Source organism: Crinia signifera, chromosome 1 (genome assembly GCF_055691185.1).
Source record: "Crinia signifera chromosome 1, ASM5569118v1, whole genome shotgun sequence".
NCBI classification, from domain to species: Eukaryota; Metazoa; Chordata; class Amphibia; order Anura; family Myobatrachidae; genus Crinia; species Crinia signifera.
This window is the reverse complement of record NC_139217.1, coordinates 365,185,671-365,204,385: the sequence shown is the minus strand read 5'-3', so window position 1 is coordinate 365,204,385 and position 18,715 is coordinate 365,185,671. Positions and strand designations below refer to the sequence as shown.

The window sequence follows — 18,715 nt, the reverse complement described above, 5'->3', positions numbered from 1 at the left end:
TTAAGGAATAAATACCCAATTGTTATGCATATCCTTACAACTGCCTTTATAATAAACCTACATTCTATTTATTCTATGATCTATTATAATTACTGGAGGCCTACATGTTCATACTCTTGCAGTTACATCCTATTTGTTTATATATAGGTGTAATAGTATTTTGGACCCATCTTTTGTCTCTGGTCACTAACAACTGAGCAGGATCCCACAGCTTCCCATCTCTCCTCCACTATTCCTCCTGTTTCCCACAATTCATCTCATCCCCCCATATTCCTCCAATTATCTTTATTCTATCCCCTTTCTTAGGTCTCCTCCTATTCTTTCCCCCTTTCTTCCCAATATTCCTCATGCCTCCCCTATTTCCACCCTTTCATCTCATTCACAGTACTTTAATAACTTAAGTGCCTGATTCAAACCCATTCCCTAGACTGCGTAAATGAGTGTTTGTATGTATCAAAATGTATTATTATTACAATATACTGCCTCCTATACAATTAGAATTGTCTTAAATGGTAATTTGAACACGGTTCTCTTGTATTTAGTAAATTTTAAGATGTAATTAGCTCACAGGTGAATCGCCTAGACAATTACCACTCAGGTATATAACTGAGCATTGAGCTCACAATAGAACACTCGCTCCTGATGAAGCCGGAGGTGTATATTCTGGAGAAACGCGTTGAGCACATCTAAATCCTACTGTCTTCACCCATCCATACGCCAGTGACGTGTCCATCACCCCACAGACGACCCTCATTTCCATCTGGATACAAACCTTATGGGATATCTGCTTGATCCCTAATTTCTTCCAGCAAACAAAAGGAGGACAGTCTTGTTGGGAAACATGAGTCCTTGAAATCATAGGACAACATAGGACAACATTGTCACAGATTCTGGACATCAACAAACCAGAAACAACGGGATGGTAATATATACAGCATTTTTCATCAGCCATGTTTATGGAAAAAGTTTGCTAAAAATCAGTATGCAAATTATCCCTGAGAAATTATTTTATGATTGTGCACAATGACATTTTAGGTCTAAAGCGATTCACCTATTTATTTCATTTTATTCATTTAGTATCTTAATTAATAAAATTGTATTTTTAAACCTTGAGAACCATGTTATCAGTGATTGACAGCCAGCGCTGGCACATATTTCTTCTTGTTTCACTAGACTGCGTATGTTCGCAGCCTAGCGAATAAGTAAACTACGCCCGCTGCACAGCCAAATGCCTTCCCCATCACATGAATCCCCTCACTAGCATGCAAGGGGATGTGTACGCTTGCACATACCCTCGCATGTGGCCGCACAGGCCAAAAATCATTTGGTGGTCGCTGACTATCTTTTTTTTTTTTTTTTTTGTTCGTAGACTGACTATTATCTTGGCTGGAGATGGATGAATTTGGGGCAGTCACGTCAGCCGCCAACACCAAGCAGGCATCGTCACGCCTGCATGTGCAGGGTAAAACCCAGAGATGTCATGGAAACACCCATAAAACTCTGGCCGTTCCCTTGCTTCGGCCCCCTGTCCGCCCCCATTCCTGGAGCGAACGGCCCGGAAAATGTGAAACTCGCTGAAGCCGTTTGCACATGCACAAAACCACAACCATCAAGCATGGGGCAAATTCAAATGGTATAAATCACTGTTGTCAGTTATTCTTTTTTAATATATTTATCTTAAACATATTGCTTGCCATTTATATTATTTGTTACATGTAGACTGCCATTTATCCATTTGTGGTTTGTTAGGACCGTAGTGTTACATCTGCTCTCCTACGCCACAACTTAGGGCACACTTGATTTACAAAAAATCAATTATTACTAATTATTACTCAGTTATTCAATCCCCCTTTAATTGATTAAATTACATGATATTGTTATAATTGATCAAACAGTCCATGAATGTGAGTATGCTATAGAGATAGTGGCGAAAACAGGATAAAAAACGGTCTGACATTAGACAACATTGCCACAGTTATACTCCACTGCTGTGTTGGTTTTGTGATTGATGGACTGTGCACAGGATCAAGACAGGAAGAGGAACGGGGTCACTTGCCATCATTCATTCCTGTACTTGTCATTCCGTTAAGTCTAGTGCCCATGAACTTATTATGACTTCAACATTGCAGCCTTTATGATCAGAATGGTGAGCCACATTATGTCACATAAAATTCAGCCCTGCTCTATAAACTACTTGTACAAAAAAAAAAGATTAGTGCATCTCCCTCTAATATGAACTAGCATAACTCTAGTTATAATATTAAACATTTATGAAAAGGTGCAAATCAAAAACAAAAACATTTAGCAATCTAAAATGCATAGAGACCATAAAACATTACAGCGCATAAACCAGACTTGCATTACCGTTACCAGTTTGTGTGTAAATTTAAATGCACACCTAATGGTTTGTTCTTGAGCTTTATACATACTATAAATTTATGATCAGAACAATATTATTTACCGGAATTGTATAGTAGTGTGTGCATGCATGAGTGGTAGCCAATAAAAACATCCAATGATCGAGAAAGCAGTGTTTCTAGACAACATGGCTCCCAGTGCAAACAGTAAAAATGTGTAATCCTAACTCCTTCCCCTTACAGGGATAGACTAGCATAAATACCCAAATCTAGGGGAAAAAACAAACACAAACATTGGCTTCAGGAAGAAGCACGTCCCGTCCGTCCGTCCTCCCCCCCAGTCATTTCAGACATACAGATTTTGGAGCTGAGGACCGGGGCTTTCCAATGAGCCAGACCCATGTCGCTAGCCCCCCGGGAACTCGGAGATATCGCCAGACAAAGCTAGAATGTTTTCCCCATAGGATAACATGGGATCCGATAATTGTGACGGCTGCCATTTCTCCCCGCGGCATCACAGAAACTCGTGGTTGATCTCATTCGAACCCAAATCGCTGGGCCTTCAATTTGACACCAGGCAGATAGGAGATATTGTGGGTGGTAGATAGGAGATATTGTGGGTAAACATAGTTTTTTATTTCTGAAATGTAATTTCATGGCTGATCATGTATTTTGAGGGCAGACTACTCTGGAAGCAAGCACCCCAGTTTCACGGGACCAAAATCATTTGAAGCCCATTTAAAAGTTCTTCAATATGATACTGGTCTCATGTAAATGGGTTAATTGGTTCCAAAGCTATATCCCAATGTCCCTGTTTATGAAGCATATTGTGAATTTTGATTTAATCTCTGTGGCATTATGTGAATTCCGGCACAATCCAAAATTGGCCTGTGTACTTTATATGCCAGGGCCTATTTATAATCCCATTCCCACCCTCTCTCTGCTCTCCTCTCAGGATGTACACTGGCACCACTAACACCCTCGTCCTCCAAACCCCTCTCCTATTATGGTGCCCCCCTGTCATTTTCTCCTGGATCCGCCCCTGCATACACATACCCATTTCCCCAACATGTCATGCCCCAACTCCCATCTGCTCTTACTGGTCATGAAGGCTGACATGGTGAAACTGCTGCATCGCACTGCAGAATATGTAGATTAGTAAAAATATAAATAATTTGGATACTACATTCACTATTCATGACTAGCACTAATCTTCGGCACAATTCATATCTGCTCCTCCTGCTATATGCCAATATGCAAACTGGAATCTTTTACATGTAGGCAGGTGCAATGCCAACCAGGGCTGGCAGGAGCTGACATGGACCCAGGCAAAGTCGGGTGAACACCGAAAAATTTGGAGGTATGGCCACCCCCTCCCAAAAGGGTTTGGGGGAGTGCCCTGACTATTACATATTGTGCCAGTGCATCCTAGGACTCGTCAGTTGCCTTGGATGCCAAGTTTTTTTATGCACAGCTCTGCCGGGGATGGTTGCTAGGGAGAGACATCGGAAAGTGCAAAACGGGGGAACACAAGTGAGTGGTAATGTGTTCACCACACTAAACATGGTGCCAGCCACACATGTGTGTCACTTTGATGATGCTCAGGCTCCATTACAGCCGGTGGGCTCCCAGCACTCGACAGTGTCCTCTTTAGTTGCTGACCCTGGTGTCAGCAGGCCCCTCCAACATGCCTCAGCCCAGGTAACTACCAGGATCCCTCCCTCTCTTTGCACCCTTGCTGGTATCTCAATACAAGGCTGTGCCTTCCCTGGCCAGCCAAAAATTACTGCACACAAGCAATTTTGTAACTGCCTTCTGTCTGCTACTGATTTTCCTAATTGCTTTCTGCTATTGATACTGTATCTTTCTCTTCTGTGGCCCCATTTGTGTTCAATTGTTTTGTGTTTATGTTATACTGCTATTGTACCTTATTACAGTGCTCAAATCTAAATAGTGTCAATATTTTTTTTTTTTACTTACAATAGAAGCATACTGAAAGTCAATTGCTGTGAAAAAAATTTTTTCCCCAAAAGATAGAAGAAAGGAAACCGCAATGAAATAGTAAATAATCCTAGATTTGAATGCTTGATTTACATTATCTTTTTTTTTTTAAAGATAATTTACAAACAGTACTTTATGTATCATACTTTAGCTTGTAAAGAATGGAGTACTGGAACAGTTGCCCATGGTAGTCTACCTATCTTTTTTTAAACTTGATAAATGCTACCTAGAACCGGATTTCTTGCTGATCTGCCACTTCTCCACTCTATAGAAGCTTTGATTTGAATTAATTCAAAATTATTTCTGTCCAAATGTCTGTGTTTTTCGATTATTAGCATCTCACAATTAAATAAACCATATTTAAATATAATTAGATAAAAACAGAAACATTTTTTATTTGAACTTAATAAGCATACATAAGATGTTTTAAACTTCACAAAAACCGATCTGTATTACTAATAAAATCTGTCAATTGTATACATATTATGTTGTATGTGGTGTTTTATCAAGTAGGAAGATAAATCATACATTCAAATGCAGAAGATTCGGCATAGTCAGCACAGTACAGCCTGAACCCCCCCTCACACACACTCACGCACACGCACACACACACAGGGACACACACACAGGGACACAGAGAAGAGTCTGCCCTGCTTTGGCCTGAACAACCTTATAAATGATAGGCAAACCTTAATACCTCTGCCACAGTAAATCCTGTTTAATGCAAGAGATTTCAATAAATTAAAGAACATCATTTCAGCCAAATCAAATGACCATCATTAACTAGATTAATTTAATTTAGGGATTCATTGCCAGCCTGTATTGCAACATAATAAAGTATATTTCGTTAGGGAATGTAATTGCTTCTTTTTTTCTGTTACAGAGCAGACCTCCTGGCGGAAATGTCATTGTGGTGACTGGGCCTTTAGATTAGGAATTCATTTACAGACCCTGCTGGTCTGCCATTTAATGATTTAATCAGGTTTGCTATGAGGTTCTGAGCTAGAAGGCATATAGTAATTCAGGTCATGGGCAGAACAGCTGATCGGCTGCTCTCCAAGCACCCATCAGATAAATACAAACTCCTTGAATATATGCTTGTAAAAAGCCACTGTTCAAAGGCCATACACCACCATGCCAATAAGCACATCCAAAAAACAACATTTGTTACATTATATAACTAGAACTCCATTCTATTATAAATGTATACACTATAATCTAGACATATTCCAGCAACGTACACAGCGTCAAATACTTAGCGACAGCCGGGATAAAAGATCAATAAATGGTTTCACTCTAACTTATAAATGAATTAGTACATTACACAATGGGGAATATGTATTAAGCTTGATAAAGTGATAAAATGGAAGGTGATAACGCACCAGCCAATCAGCTGTTTGAAAAATTAGAATTCTACTCCTTTAACCCCGCACTTCGGACCCGGGTTATTGCCGGGTTGGCGATGTATGGACCCAGGTAGAGGTGCGGTATGAAAATACTACAGCTTATAACCCGGGTCGACCAAACCGGCAATTCCACCCGGGATATGAGAAGGATTAAACCCGGGTCAGCATCGGTATAATGGGGTTTAGTGCGAAAGAACCAAAGCTAGGTAGGACCCAGCTTAGCTATGTGTACTGGGTATTAGGAATTGACTGGCTTGTGCGTGATCACCTTCCACTTGATCACCACATTACCAACACTTTATCACTTTACCAGGATTAATACATCTGCCCCATCAACAAAAGCTTTCAGGCTTAGCAGTTCACAAAAGTTCCTAAAACTTCAATATAACTTCCAATATCCTAATAATGTAAACATTACAGATTATGTTATTCTTTAGAATACTAAAATCACTTATAGGTCGCTTACAAATGTGGTGCACATCGCCCCGTGTGTCTGCCCATTAAAGGGCTAAGCATGCAGAAGTTCAATATAACATACAATGTGTCACACTTTAGATTGCCTACTTCTCAACTTTGGCTAAAAGCAAGGAAGGTAGCTTGCGTGAGCCCAAAAATTGGGGTTGTGGCCTGGGGACATGGCCTACGATCTTGGCCCCCAAGATCGTAGGCCATGATGTAGGGAATATAGATTTTAAGCTCCACCGGGGCAGGGACTGATGTGAATGTTCAACTATAAACTGTAAAGTGCTTCGAAATATATATCTGCTATATAAGAAACTGTTAATAAATAATAATAAAATGCACAAACAGTAGCACTAGTAGGCTATACACCCCAGCCCAGGTGTCTACATACCTCACAACTGTCCCAATTACAGCAGGACAGTCCCGCTAATTGCAGGCTATACCTCCCTTGTGTCACAGTGTCCTGTGGAGGGGGGTGGGGCAGTTAGGGGGGGAGGGGGTAGTGATTTCCACTGCTTTTGCTCGGCATCTCTCCAGTACAGGGAGGGAGCCGAGGGCTGCCCCAGCTGCTAGAGGAGCACTGGGCACGCTCCCAAAATTCCCCTGAATATGGTGGTCGATGCCCTAGTCCACGCCATATGAGGAGGGATCCTTTCCCCTGGCAGACCACACCCCCTCAACAGACCCCATCCCCACTATTTCCCAGGCTGGTTTTCCATGCCAATCCGCCCCTTGTCCCATCCTCAAGATACAGTACCTCATTGAAATATAAAAATACAGAATAATCCATTATCCAAAGTACTGGTCCCGGGCAGTTTGAATAAGGGATACTCAACCTGTGCTCTCTTTGTAGAGGGTGTATCTAACAAATTGTAACATTGCAGCTATGGTCTATATTTATAGAACATATCCCCCAAATGATACTCAACTGTCCCTTTCTTTCAGTTTGCAATAACTCATTGCCCTTAAAAGATACTTGATCATTGTAGACCTCTTGCATTAATGCTATTAATTTAGGACATTTCTGTCAGCACTATATATAACAATATCATCACTTATTTGTCTCTCCCTGCAGCAATTTCAGAACTCTATTATATGTACAGTATTGCTTGATAAGGAAAGAAAATATGCTGAGGATTTACAAGAATGCACCCAGATTTCTACACATCATAAGTGTCCATTATATCAAAGCATCCATTTTTTGTTTTTCCATGAATGCAAATGTATTTAAAATCATGCAGCTATCTCAAACATCTGATAATTTCTGTGTCTGCAGGTGATATTATACCAATCATATTCTTATACATATATAATACCTCTAAAAAAGGTCCAATGTTAAATGCCCCCCAGACCCCATTTTCTATTGTATACCCACCCTGTTCATACCCCCACTATCCAAGTGGGCATGGAGTTGATTTTATATAGTGTGGCGAGCACAGCGAGCCACCGAGCCCGAAGCGTGGCGAGAGCAGTGAGCCCAGCAAGGGGATGCGGATTACTTAACATGTATTCCGCGTCCGCTCGCCACGCTTCGGGCTCGGTGGCTCGCTGTGCTTGCCACACTATATAAAATCAACTCCATGCCCACTTGGATAGTGGGGGTATGAACAGGGTGGGTAAACAATAAAAAATGGGGTCTGGGGGGCATTTAACATTGGACTCAATGTAAAATCGGGTCTCAGGCACCATTTAACATTAGATCCAATGTAAAAATCGGGTCCATCGCATCACATGCGATTTGGTTGCATGCGATGCGGTTGACCCGATAAAAAAATGGGGCGCCCAGATATTACACAAGTACCCAATTTTGACTAGAAAGTGTACAATCTACTGTTATTTCAATGAGCTACATAGTAACATGGTAACATAGTAATTAAGGCTGAAAAAAGACGTTAGTCCATCGCGTTCAACCTATCTATCTTGTAACTACTGACTTCAGTAAGTCATATCTATAGGATTCCCAATCCTGTATTTGAACATACTAATCATATCACCTCTCAACCTCCGTTTCTCCAGTGAAAACATATTCAGCCTGGTTAACCTATCTTTGGACCTTATTCTAGTTCACTCTTTCTGACAAAATCCTTCTTAGATGGACAAAACCATGTGCACTGCAGGGGGGCAGATGTAAAATGTGTAGAGAGAATTAGATTTGGGTGAGTTATTTTGTTTCTGTGCAGGGTAAATACTGGCAGCTTTATTTTTACACTGCAATATAGATCTCACTTTGAAGTAAAACCAAACCCAAATCTAATTCTCTTTGCACATTTTACATCTGCCCCACCTGCAGCGCACATGGTTTTGTCCATCTAAGAAGGATTTTGTCAGAAAGAATAAATTAGAATAAGGCCCTTTGTATTTTAGTGATTCGAGACATTTTACTAGCTTAGTCACCCTTCTCTGTACCTGTTCCAATTCATTTATGTCCTTTTTAAGGTGCGGTGCCCAGAACTGAACACAATGGGGCAGATGTATCAACCAGCGTTAAGTGCAAAAATGCACTTAACGCTGGTTAACTGGGGGGATTATGTTTATGCTAATGTATTACTAGCGCACCTAACGTGCGCTAGTGACAGCCCGCCGAGTTACGCTCGGCGGGGCTGTCCCTGCAATCCCCCCCAGGGATTAACGGCCGGGGCGATGTATTAACAGCCTTCAAGGCGTTAATTCACCCCGCCGCTTCGCCAGCTCAGGGCTAGCGTTGTCCTATCCCCCACTATGGGGACAACGCTAGCCCTGCGTCTGGCTTGGGCTGCGCTGGAAATCTCGCGGTTTTAGCGAGATCTTGCGCATGCCCAGAAAGCCGGCCAGGGGGGGGGACGGCGAGTGCGCATGTGCGGGGCGGCGAGGGAGACGATAAGGAGAGCCGATCACGCTGGGGATAATGGCTCTCCTTATCAGCTGGGATGGGGTTAATACATCTGCCTATAACGTTTGCCTGCTTCTCCACGTTATGCTGGCGAAGCGGGAATCGTTATTCGCCAAACGTTATAGGCAGATTAATACATCTGCCCCAATATTCCAAGTGTGGTCTCACCAATGCCTTGTAAAGAGGCACTATCACATTGACATCCCTAGAATCCATACCCCTTTTAATGCATGCCAGTGTCCAGTTTGCTGCTGCACTGCTGCACTAGCTATATCAAGTAGATTCAAAATCATCCATTTCCAACATTGCACCATGTGTATGCACCTTGATGGTTGGCGGAATGGAACATTCGTGGTAACTTACCACGATTCCTCTGATCTCCTTAACAGCAGTTATTTGTACTGAGCATGCACACTCTGGAGACTGGCACTAAGAAATTCCAAGATCTGAGAAATAAATGTCAAATGTATATTTGCTACAATGGCTAGTTAACAAGGGCCAAGCTCACAAAGTTAAGCAGGCTGCTCCTTTTCCTGTTTTCTGATAATGTGCAAACATATTGTGTACCAGCATCTTTTTGTATTGAAAAATGAGAAGTTCTAACAGTAATAATGCTTTTTAATAATCCAACCTGGAATCTGTATAATAACACTAGGCTACTCTATTCTTGCTACTTTATAGACCTGGGAGACACGTCCTTCAGAGGAGAGGAACACAGTTACACCTATACGGGAGGGGGTAAAGATACACACACAAGTCTCTCTCGCTCTGTCTGTCTCTGCTTTACTTTTCTTTCTCTGTCTATCTCTCCCTTTGCTCTCCTTTTCTATCTCTCACCCTCAATTTTCCATCTCTCGCTTTCTCCCACTCCATTCTCTGTCTCTCTCTTTCCATTTGTCTCTTTCCTCTCTCCATCTGTCTCCATGCTCTTCATCTCAGCCTCTCTGCTCTCTCCTTTTGATTCTCGCTCTTCCTCTGTTTTTCATTTCTCTCCATCTCTTTCTCGGCTTTCCATTACTCTCTCTCACTCCCTCCATCTCTCTCTCTCTCTTTACTCTCTCTTTGTGCTCTCTCTCACTCCATTCTCCATCTCTCTATATTTATCTTTCTCTCTCTCCACTCTCCATCTACATCTCTCTGCTCTCCATCTCTCTATCCACTCTCCTTTTCTCTCCCTTTCTGCTCTCCTTTCATACAGTGGGGCAGATGTATTAATCTGCCTATAACGTTTGGCGAATAACGATTCCCGCTTCGCCAGCATAACGTGGAGAAGCGGGCAAACGTTATAGGCAGATGTATCAACCCCATCCCAGCTGATAAGGAGAGCCGTTATCCCCAGTGTGAACGGCTCTCCTTATCGTCTCCCTCGCCGCCCCGCACAAGCGCACTCGCCGTCCCCCTGGCCGGCTTTCTGGGCATGCGCGAGATCTCGCTAAAACCGCGAGATCTCCAGCGCAGCCCAAGCCAGACGCAGGGTTAGCGTTGTCCCCATAGTGGGGGATAGGACAACGCTAGCCCTGAGCTGGCGAAGCGGCCGGGGTGAATTAACGCCTTGAAGGCTGTTAATACATCGCCCCGGCCGTTAATCCCTGGGGAGGATTGCAGGGACAGCCCCGCCGAGTTACGCACGTTAGGTGCGCTAGTAATACATTAGGATAAACATAATCCCCCCCCCCAGTTAACCAGTGTTAAGTGCATTTTTGCACTTAACGCTGGTTGATACATCTGCCCCACTTTGTCTTGCACCCTGCCAACACTATCCACCCCTTCCTCATCATCAACTCATTTATTACTCATCAAAATCTAATTTTAGCCTAAGCCTGCATTTAGATGCATGTATGGAAGGGCCCTAAGGACATGGCAGCTGCTTAATCATACTGTAATACTGATACTAACGTTATTGTTATAGGAAAGGGATGCATTGTGGATGTATGTATATTTAGTGATATTATTTCTGTTGATATTAAAGTTTTCCAATATACAGACACTGCAATGTGCTGTAGCAGTGATTGGGTTATATCCACTTTGCAGTAGAGGCATAAAATATCTATTATCTGAATGTGATGCACAACAGACTGCCCTCATGTTCCGGTAACTGCCTGTCCCTGTTTATCAGTTCCAGCCTCTGCCTGCCTATCTGTGATCAGTGGTACTCGCCAGCATCACTAAGTAACAAAGAGGTCAGAGGAACTGGCACTCCCACATGTGTGAAATCTAACGTTTCCCACTTCTCCTGGCATAACGCTCAGGAGCAGGGACAGATTTCACTCTAATGTACTAAGCTGATGTTAGTGAGTAATGTTAATCGTTAACTCACCTCTTGTCTTTAATTGCCTTTATTTTCATCCCAGTTTTTCGTCTTCTTTCAGCCAATCATTGGCTGCCCGCTCCAGTTTTTTTCAGCTCCTTTGCTGGCCCCTCCCATGTCATCAGCAGGCCGACAATTGTCTCTCCTGTCAGAATGCTGGCACTGCCGGCTGCCCCGCTCCAGTCCCCCCTTCCATTATTATTTTTTTTTCGGTCCCTGCTGCTCCGATCCCTCACGATAGCCTGGTGAATATAACTAATACCTTAGAGTGCACTGAAGGGACCCCGCTGTTTTAATATACTGCGCTGCAGGGTCCACAAGAGAGCGGGGACGTGGCAGGAGGGTTGTCAGATATAATATTTAAAAGACCGGGCGGGCATGCTGTCTCTACTTACTAGCGGAGAGCCGGAGACGCGGCGGGAGAGCTGTGAGAAATCATATTCAAAAGACCGGGCGGCTGATGATTGGCTGAGAGCTCAGCCATTCATCGGCCGCCCAGTCTTTTGTATAGCGGGGACGCAGCGGGAGAGTAGTGAGAATTCATATTCAAAAGACTGGGCGGCCGATGAATAGCTGAGCTCTCAGCCAATCATCAGCCGCCCGGTCTTTTGAATATGATTTCTCACAGCTCTCCCGCCGCGTCTCCGGCTCTCCGCTAGTAAGTAGAGACAGCATGCCCGTCCGGTCTTTTAAATATTATATCTGACAACCCTCCTGCCGCGTCCCTGCTCTCTTGGGGACCCTGCAGTGCAGTATATTAAAACAGCGGGGTCCCTACAGTGCACTCTAAGGTATTAGTTATATCAACCAGGCTATTGTGAGGGATCGGAGCAGCAGGGACCAAAAAATAATAAGAATGGAAGGGGGGACTGGAGCGGGGCAGCCGGCAGCACCAGCATGCTGACAGGAGAGACAATTGTCGGCTTGCTGGCGGGATCGGAGGGGGGGTGGGGGGAGTAGTTAAAAAAAAAACACCTAACGCCAGCCTGAGGCTGGCGAAGAGAAAAAGCAGGCTTAACGTCGGGGAAGGCAATAATACATTGCCTGCGGCGTTAAAGCTTATAACTAAAAGCCAGAGGACAGCGCCTGAACGTTAAGTTCAGGGCTGCCTCAGGGGGACGTTAAAAGCCCCTTTCATACATGTCTACAACTCGTAAAAAAAAACATTTACTAGCGTTAAGTGCTACTTAAGCACTTAACGCTGCTTCGTACATCTGCCCCAGTGCCCCTGGTCTAACGATACAGATTCTGTGACATTGTATGTAGGTGTCATGGCAATGTAAGTGAGATGAGGGCTTCCTGCAGGTTCATCTCTATTTATCAGGACTGATCTACAAGTTCAAGTTTTGCATGAAATACTTGCATGTATTGCTGAGGATTAAGTGTCTTCTAGACCAGGGGTCCGCAAACTATTTTGTTGTGGACCCCATCAGACAACAAAAATAATGACAGGACCCCAGCAAGTGACTACAGAAGGTATTCTTGTCACATGTGTGGTCAGCAGACAGCACATACATGGCAGCATTGTGGAGGCACAAAATTATGGGAGGAGTCTGAAGTAACAGTCAACTCAACAGATTTTTCAGACTCCTTGAATCACTGACTGAGATAAGAAAGTCATCAGCCTGATGGTCAGCAACATGGAGTCGCGACCCCATGCTGAGAAGATCCGGACCCACTTTGGGGTCAGGATCCGCAGTTTGAGAACCACTGTTCTAGACTATTTCACATGTACTTAACGGATTTAGATATGAAGAATATGTAATGAATACATAATTAGTTTACTTGTTGCTACTATAGAACCTTCAAAGTTATTAGTGTGGATTGGTCATGAAAACTACAGTAATACGATACCGGCCATCAATACATCACTGACAAATGGATCTTGAGGGTGAAATGTATCAAACCATCTAATAAAAGAAGTGCACACATGAAATTGCCCATAGCAACCAACTAGATTCTATAGCTAGTAGCTAATTGGTTAATATTAAAAATGTCTTCCCTTGTCCACTAATTCCTCCGTTCCTAAAAAAGTGTTTGATCAATTTTCCCACGTCTAGGGAAATGTTTATAAAAGGTCTCGGATTTCAAATACTACACAGTAATCATACTTCCCTACTGGGAAACTCCCAAATTTCAGGTAGCTCTCCCGGACTGAAAACTGAATGGCAGAATCAGTATAATCTGATAGAGGGAATATGTTTTACTGTGTTATTATCTGGGATCAATATCACTATGATTTACAGATAAAGTATGTTATGCAGATTTTCTCCATCAGAATTCTGCTGAACTGGAATGAAAAGTTAGTTGCATAAATCCTAATTGGCCAATAGTAGTCTCTACTACAGCATGGGTCATATGCAAGGACTGAAGGCCAGATGTATCAAGCTTCAAAAAGTAATAAAGTGAAGAGTGATAAACAGCCATCAAATCAGCTCCTAACTGCCATGCTACAGACTGGGTTTAAAAAATGTATATATATATATATATATATATATATATATATATATATATATATATCACCAAGTGATAATGACAGTTATGCACAGCTCATGTAGTAACACAATGGAATGAAGAACTCACATAGGGCATCCCCCATGAGTTGAGCCAGCTCCGAGTCAGCAAAAGCGTTTAAAGAGTAGCCTGGAAAACTCACACTCAAACATTTAAAAGAAAAAAAAAAAAACATAACAGCTTGCAAAAAACAATGTATAATGACACTTACTAGAAAGCTCCACCGCACTTTATCTGGAGATACCGAAGTGACATTGGATTTATAGGAGCGAGAATTGTCCTCTAGGAGATGGATATGGGGATATGTTCTGGGCTGCACAGATGGTGGCAGACACTGGAGATCATTTCTAAACTGATAGGAAAAAGAACAAATCGTTACAACAGGTATAAATGTAACAATCTGTATTAATTATATAATTATAACACAAAATAGGTTACAGATCAGATCTGAAATGAATCATATTATTATGTCTACCAGGAGTCTTAAGGTGCCCATACACTGTACAATTATTGTATGCAATTTGGACTAGATCAGATCACATCGCATACGTTTTGAAATGCGATGCAATCTAGTCCAAATGGCATACAATAATTATACCGTGTATGGGCACCTTCAGAAGATTAACACATGCCATTTGTATTAAGTTCGGTACTCTTTACCTAGAACGGCGCCCGCGATTGGCATCGCGGGCGTCGGGGGTAAAAAATCGCGGTCATTGTATGCACATAAAAAAACGGGTGCGACGCGATGCCCGCGATTTTCCCATAGGTATCAATGTTAAAAGTCAGATTGGACGCGATTTTAGTGTTAAATGCCTCAATGCCAGCGATTTTTACATAGGAAACAATGTTAAATGGGCCACAGAGCCCTAATAGTCCCCCTGAAGTCTTAAATGGCCCCCACAATTTTTAACGCCACCCCACGATCAACCTGAACCCGAAGCGTGGCGAGCGCAGCGAGCCTGCGTGGGGCGGCGGTACGCGTCCTCCGACCTTTTCATACCCCCACTATCCACGTCGGAGTGGAGTTGAGAATAGAATAGTGTGGCGAGCGCAGCGAGCCCGAAGCGTGGCGAGCCCCGCGAGGGGACGCGGGTACCTTCACAGGTAAACGCGTCCCTTCGCGGGCTTCACAGGTGTCCGAGTCGCCATGAACACCTGGGAAGCCCGCGAGGGGACGCGTATAACTGTGAAGGTATCCGCGTCCCCTCGCCTCGCTGCGCTCGCCACACTATTCTATTCTCAACTCCACGCCAACGTGGATAGTGGGGGTATGAAAAGGTCGGAGGACGCGTACCGCCGCCCCTCGGGGGCTCGCTGCGCTCGCCACGCTTCAGGTTCATGTTGATCGTGGGGTGGCGTTAACAATTGTGGGGGCCATTTCAGACTTTAGGGTGACTTTTTGGGCTCTGTGGCCCATTTAACATGGTTTACTATGGAAAAATCGCGGGCATTGAGGCATTGAACACTAAAATCGCGTCCAATCTGACTTTTAACATTGATCCCTATGGGAAATCGCGGCCATCGCATCACACCCGTTTTTTAGTGCATACGATGGTCGCGATGGGCGCCGTTCTAGGTAAAGAGTACCTTAAGTTCAACAAGGATGTTTCTATCAGAGTCATCCTTAATTCTGTGATAACTGCAGGGGTGTCCCCCAGATTGTAGAGGCCCTAGTAAGCTGTCTAATAGTTGAGCAAGCCCTAGAATTGGGGTCACTCTTTCAAATAATAGGGCCTTCGTACTGTTATCTGATAATCAGCGGTGATCACCATATATTACCCAGCACTACAGATAACAGGCTTTTTCTCTATATGGGCAGTAAGATACAACATAAATCCTTATGCTTATAAATGCACCTGTACACAACAGGCATTTAAAAGAGGAGAGCCCCTGCTTTTAAATGATGTGTCCCCATTAGAATCTATTGTGCACCAATAACCTCTGATGACGAGACAATATCACCAAACACTAGTTATCTAAAGTGCAGATGTCCTCTATATTGTATTAAATTAAAAGAGGTCCCCCTATTTAGGGCAAGATGTACTAAGCCTTGCAAAGTGATAACATGGAGAGTGATAAACCACCAACCAATCAGCTCATAACTGTCATTTTTTAACTCTTTTTTAAGCTTAGTACATCTGGCTCTCTATGTGTTAGGTTTCCAAAAATTCTTGTCCTTGTTTGGCTGTGATATTATTCCTACAGTTCACGTGGTTAATTTGTGAATTGAAACAGAGGAAATACACACAAATTTGGGTTTAAAGGAAATTTTTCATCTTAGACAATATTATTGTGAATTACCCTTCTCATGAAATCTCAGAAGCATATATGAAACAAGTTACTGACTAATAAAATAAACCAGACTAAAGATAAAATCACTAACATAACAGTGGCAGTCTGTAGCAAGAGACTGGCTCTTTCAAACGGGACTTCTGATTTGGGAAAATATACCAGCAGAAATTAATGTTGGGGGCCAGATTGGAATGCCCAGTAGGATGGGATAAAGACACAGTAACACAGGAAGTACAAATTGCTCACATTTTGGCTATATATAGTCCTAACTAAAGATGTATATCTGTTTTTTTTGTAGGGCCTGATTTAAGATGTATGAATCCATGCTGAGGCTTTTATCGCAGCTGATCTGAGTATCTTTAGTAAAGCAACGCATACTGCTGGCTTCCTCAGATCCACTGGCTGCGTCCAAAGATGCAGTAACTGAACCCCCTGCATTGGGCCCCCATCCGACATGCTCTTGACCAGGGTCGACCCTTTAACAACACTAAAAAAATATAGGTTTTTCAGCAAATTCCCAGTTGAAAAGCTGGGTTGAAAATTTCCCCTGGGTCCCCCCCCCCAAAAAAAAAGTGTTAAAAGGAAAATCACCGGGAAGAACTGCTTCACCTGAGAATTTGCCTTAGCAGTGAGAACGGGGGTCATGCGCTGCAGTTCCCGGCATTAAAATGCCAGGTAAAAGCCAGGCATTTCGCACGGGCAGTGTGAATATGGCATTATTGATCACACAGTTCTGGATTTGCCTTCTTTTCTTTTTAGTACATTGATGAACTTGCTTGTCTAAATGTTCTGCTTTTGGTAATGACACGTAGTGGTGTACTGTTGCTTCATGACTATCACACATTATGCATTTAAATAAAATTGATTGACAGCGTCTGCTCAGACACACATGACCTATCTAAACCCAGTGACCTTTTGTACCAAATATCTACTCCAGTTTTATAATAAATGATATGATAATGAGATACAGACATTATTCATAAGTAACGTCAGTCTAAGATATTTTCCAGGGACACTTTGCTCTCAGGGCCGATGCATCACCGCATATAATGCTCGATAGTATCTTGGCCGTTATCAAAGAGCTACGGTTCCCATCAAGTCATCTCTATTCATTGTGTTAATTAGACTTTCTAAGATGATAAATACAACCATAAGAATAGATGACAATAATTGAACTGAAACACAAGGACATTTCCAGGGACAAGTCTTCAAAACCCTAAGCCTGCCTCTAGAAATTAGGGAAAGATGAAACTGTGAAGGAAAAAGGCACCTTCAGCCTAGAGCAGTACCCCTCCCCACCTGCCCCTGATTATAATACTTATTGTAGCACTGTATAGCACTCCTATTGTTGGTTTTTATATATATGTTACATTATTCACACAATTCTTTAACACTCCCAACACATGTTGGAGCTGCTCTTATCCATCTACCACTCTTAACACTTCACTCGATCCACTAGCGTGATGCCTTGTAGTGGTTTGGCTGGGCAGTTTTGGGAGGTGTTCCACTGTCTAGACTTCAGCCCTTAGAATGGTGTTAGGGATTTATCCGATGAGGTTAGCTGGACATGGCGGGTAAGCCCATAACCCTGGCCAAGATTATTGCTAAATTGATTGAAAAATGTATTCTAATTAGTAATGTTTGAATAGAACACCTGGATTTATTTTCTCTTTACAGATGGCAACTATGCAGACTGTGCTTAACAGCCAAACCAAATTGTCATAGCTTTTTTTTTTTTTTTTTTTACAAAAAGGTTGAAAGAGAAAATCATTGAGACTTGTAGGTGCACACAGAAACTGTTTATATTTGCTTAGGTTTGGATTCCTTTTAATATATTCTTCTTATCATTGTTATGCATACAATTCATACTTAGATTTTAGAAGGTGGATAAAAAGTGTGAAAGAAGAAAGAATTTAAGAAAAAAATAAAGTGGTTAAAAAGTTATTACTGTAGCTGCATCAGATGTTACATTCCTTGTCGGAATGATGTTGTCTTCTATTGGTTGGTGTTTATATGGTAAATTTACTAAAATGGGAGTTCTATTGAAAATTGGATGTTTCCCATAGCAATCAATCAGATTCTATATTTTATCCTCTAGAAAGTGCTTAATAAATTGAATCTGATTGGCGACAATGGGGGATTCTGGGTGAGTCAGTAAGCTGCGAAGCATATGACAAGTCTTGAAGTCCTGCAAATGCGCATATTCACTATCTGTCCCATGTGTGAACGCACGGGGTGGACCTTCGGTAACCAGACTCAGGGCCAATATCCCATCTTCAACAACTCTCATCTTAGTAAATTAACCACCCAAGAATCTTTAGTCTTAATACACTTTATCTGAGATGAAGTAGAATGGCAGGGTAACCAATACATTTTACTTTTGTTGGTAAATTGTAACAATTGTAAGCTACTCTAATATCTTTGGAAAAATGGATCATTATAGTTCTGTCTCCTGCCCTGAGTACATTTCACAGCCCAAGATAAAACCAAGACTTCAAAGGGC

At 42.5% G+C, this 18,715-nt stretch overlaps 1 protein-coding gene across 17 annotated transcripts in view; it reads right to left on the bottom strand.

Annotated features, from left to right (window-relative positions):
- RIMBP2 (RIMS binding protein 2) overlaps window positions 1-18,715 on the bottom strand; it is a 359,110-nt gene that overhangs the window by 214,457 nt on the left and 125,938 nt on the right. For all 17 annotated transcript variants that reach the window (XM_083150351.1, XM_083150360.1, XM_083150314.1 and 14 more), the window contains exon 6: window positions 14,129-14,269. In XM_083150351.1, coding sequence (XP_083006477.1) covers window positions 14,129-14,269 — 141 coding nt within the window. The remainder of the gene's footprint in view (window positions 1-14,128; window positions 14,270-18,715) is intronic.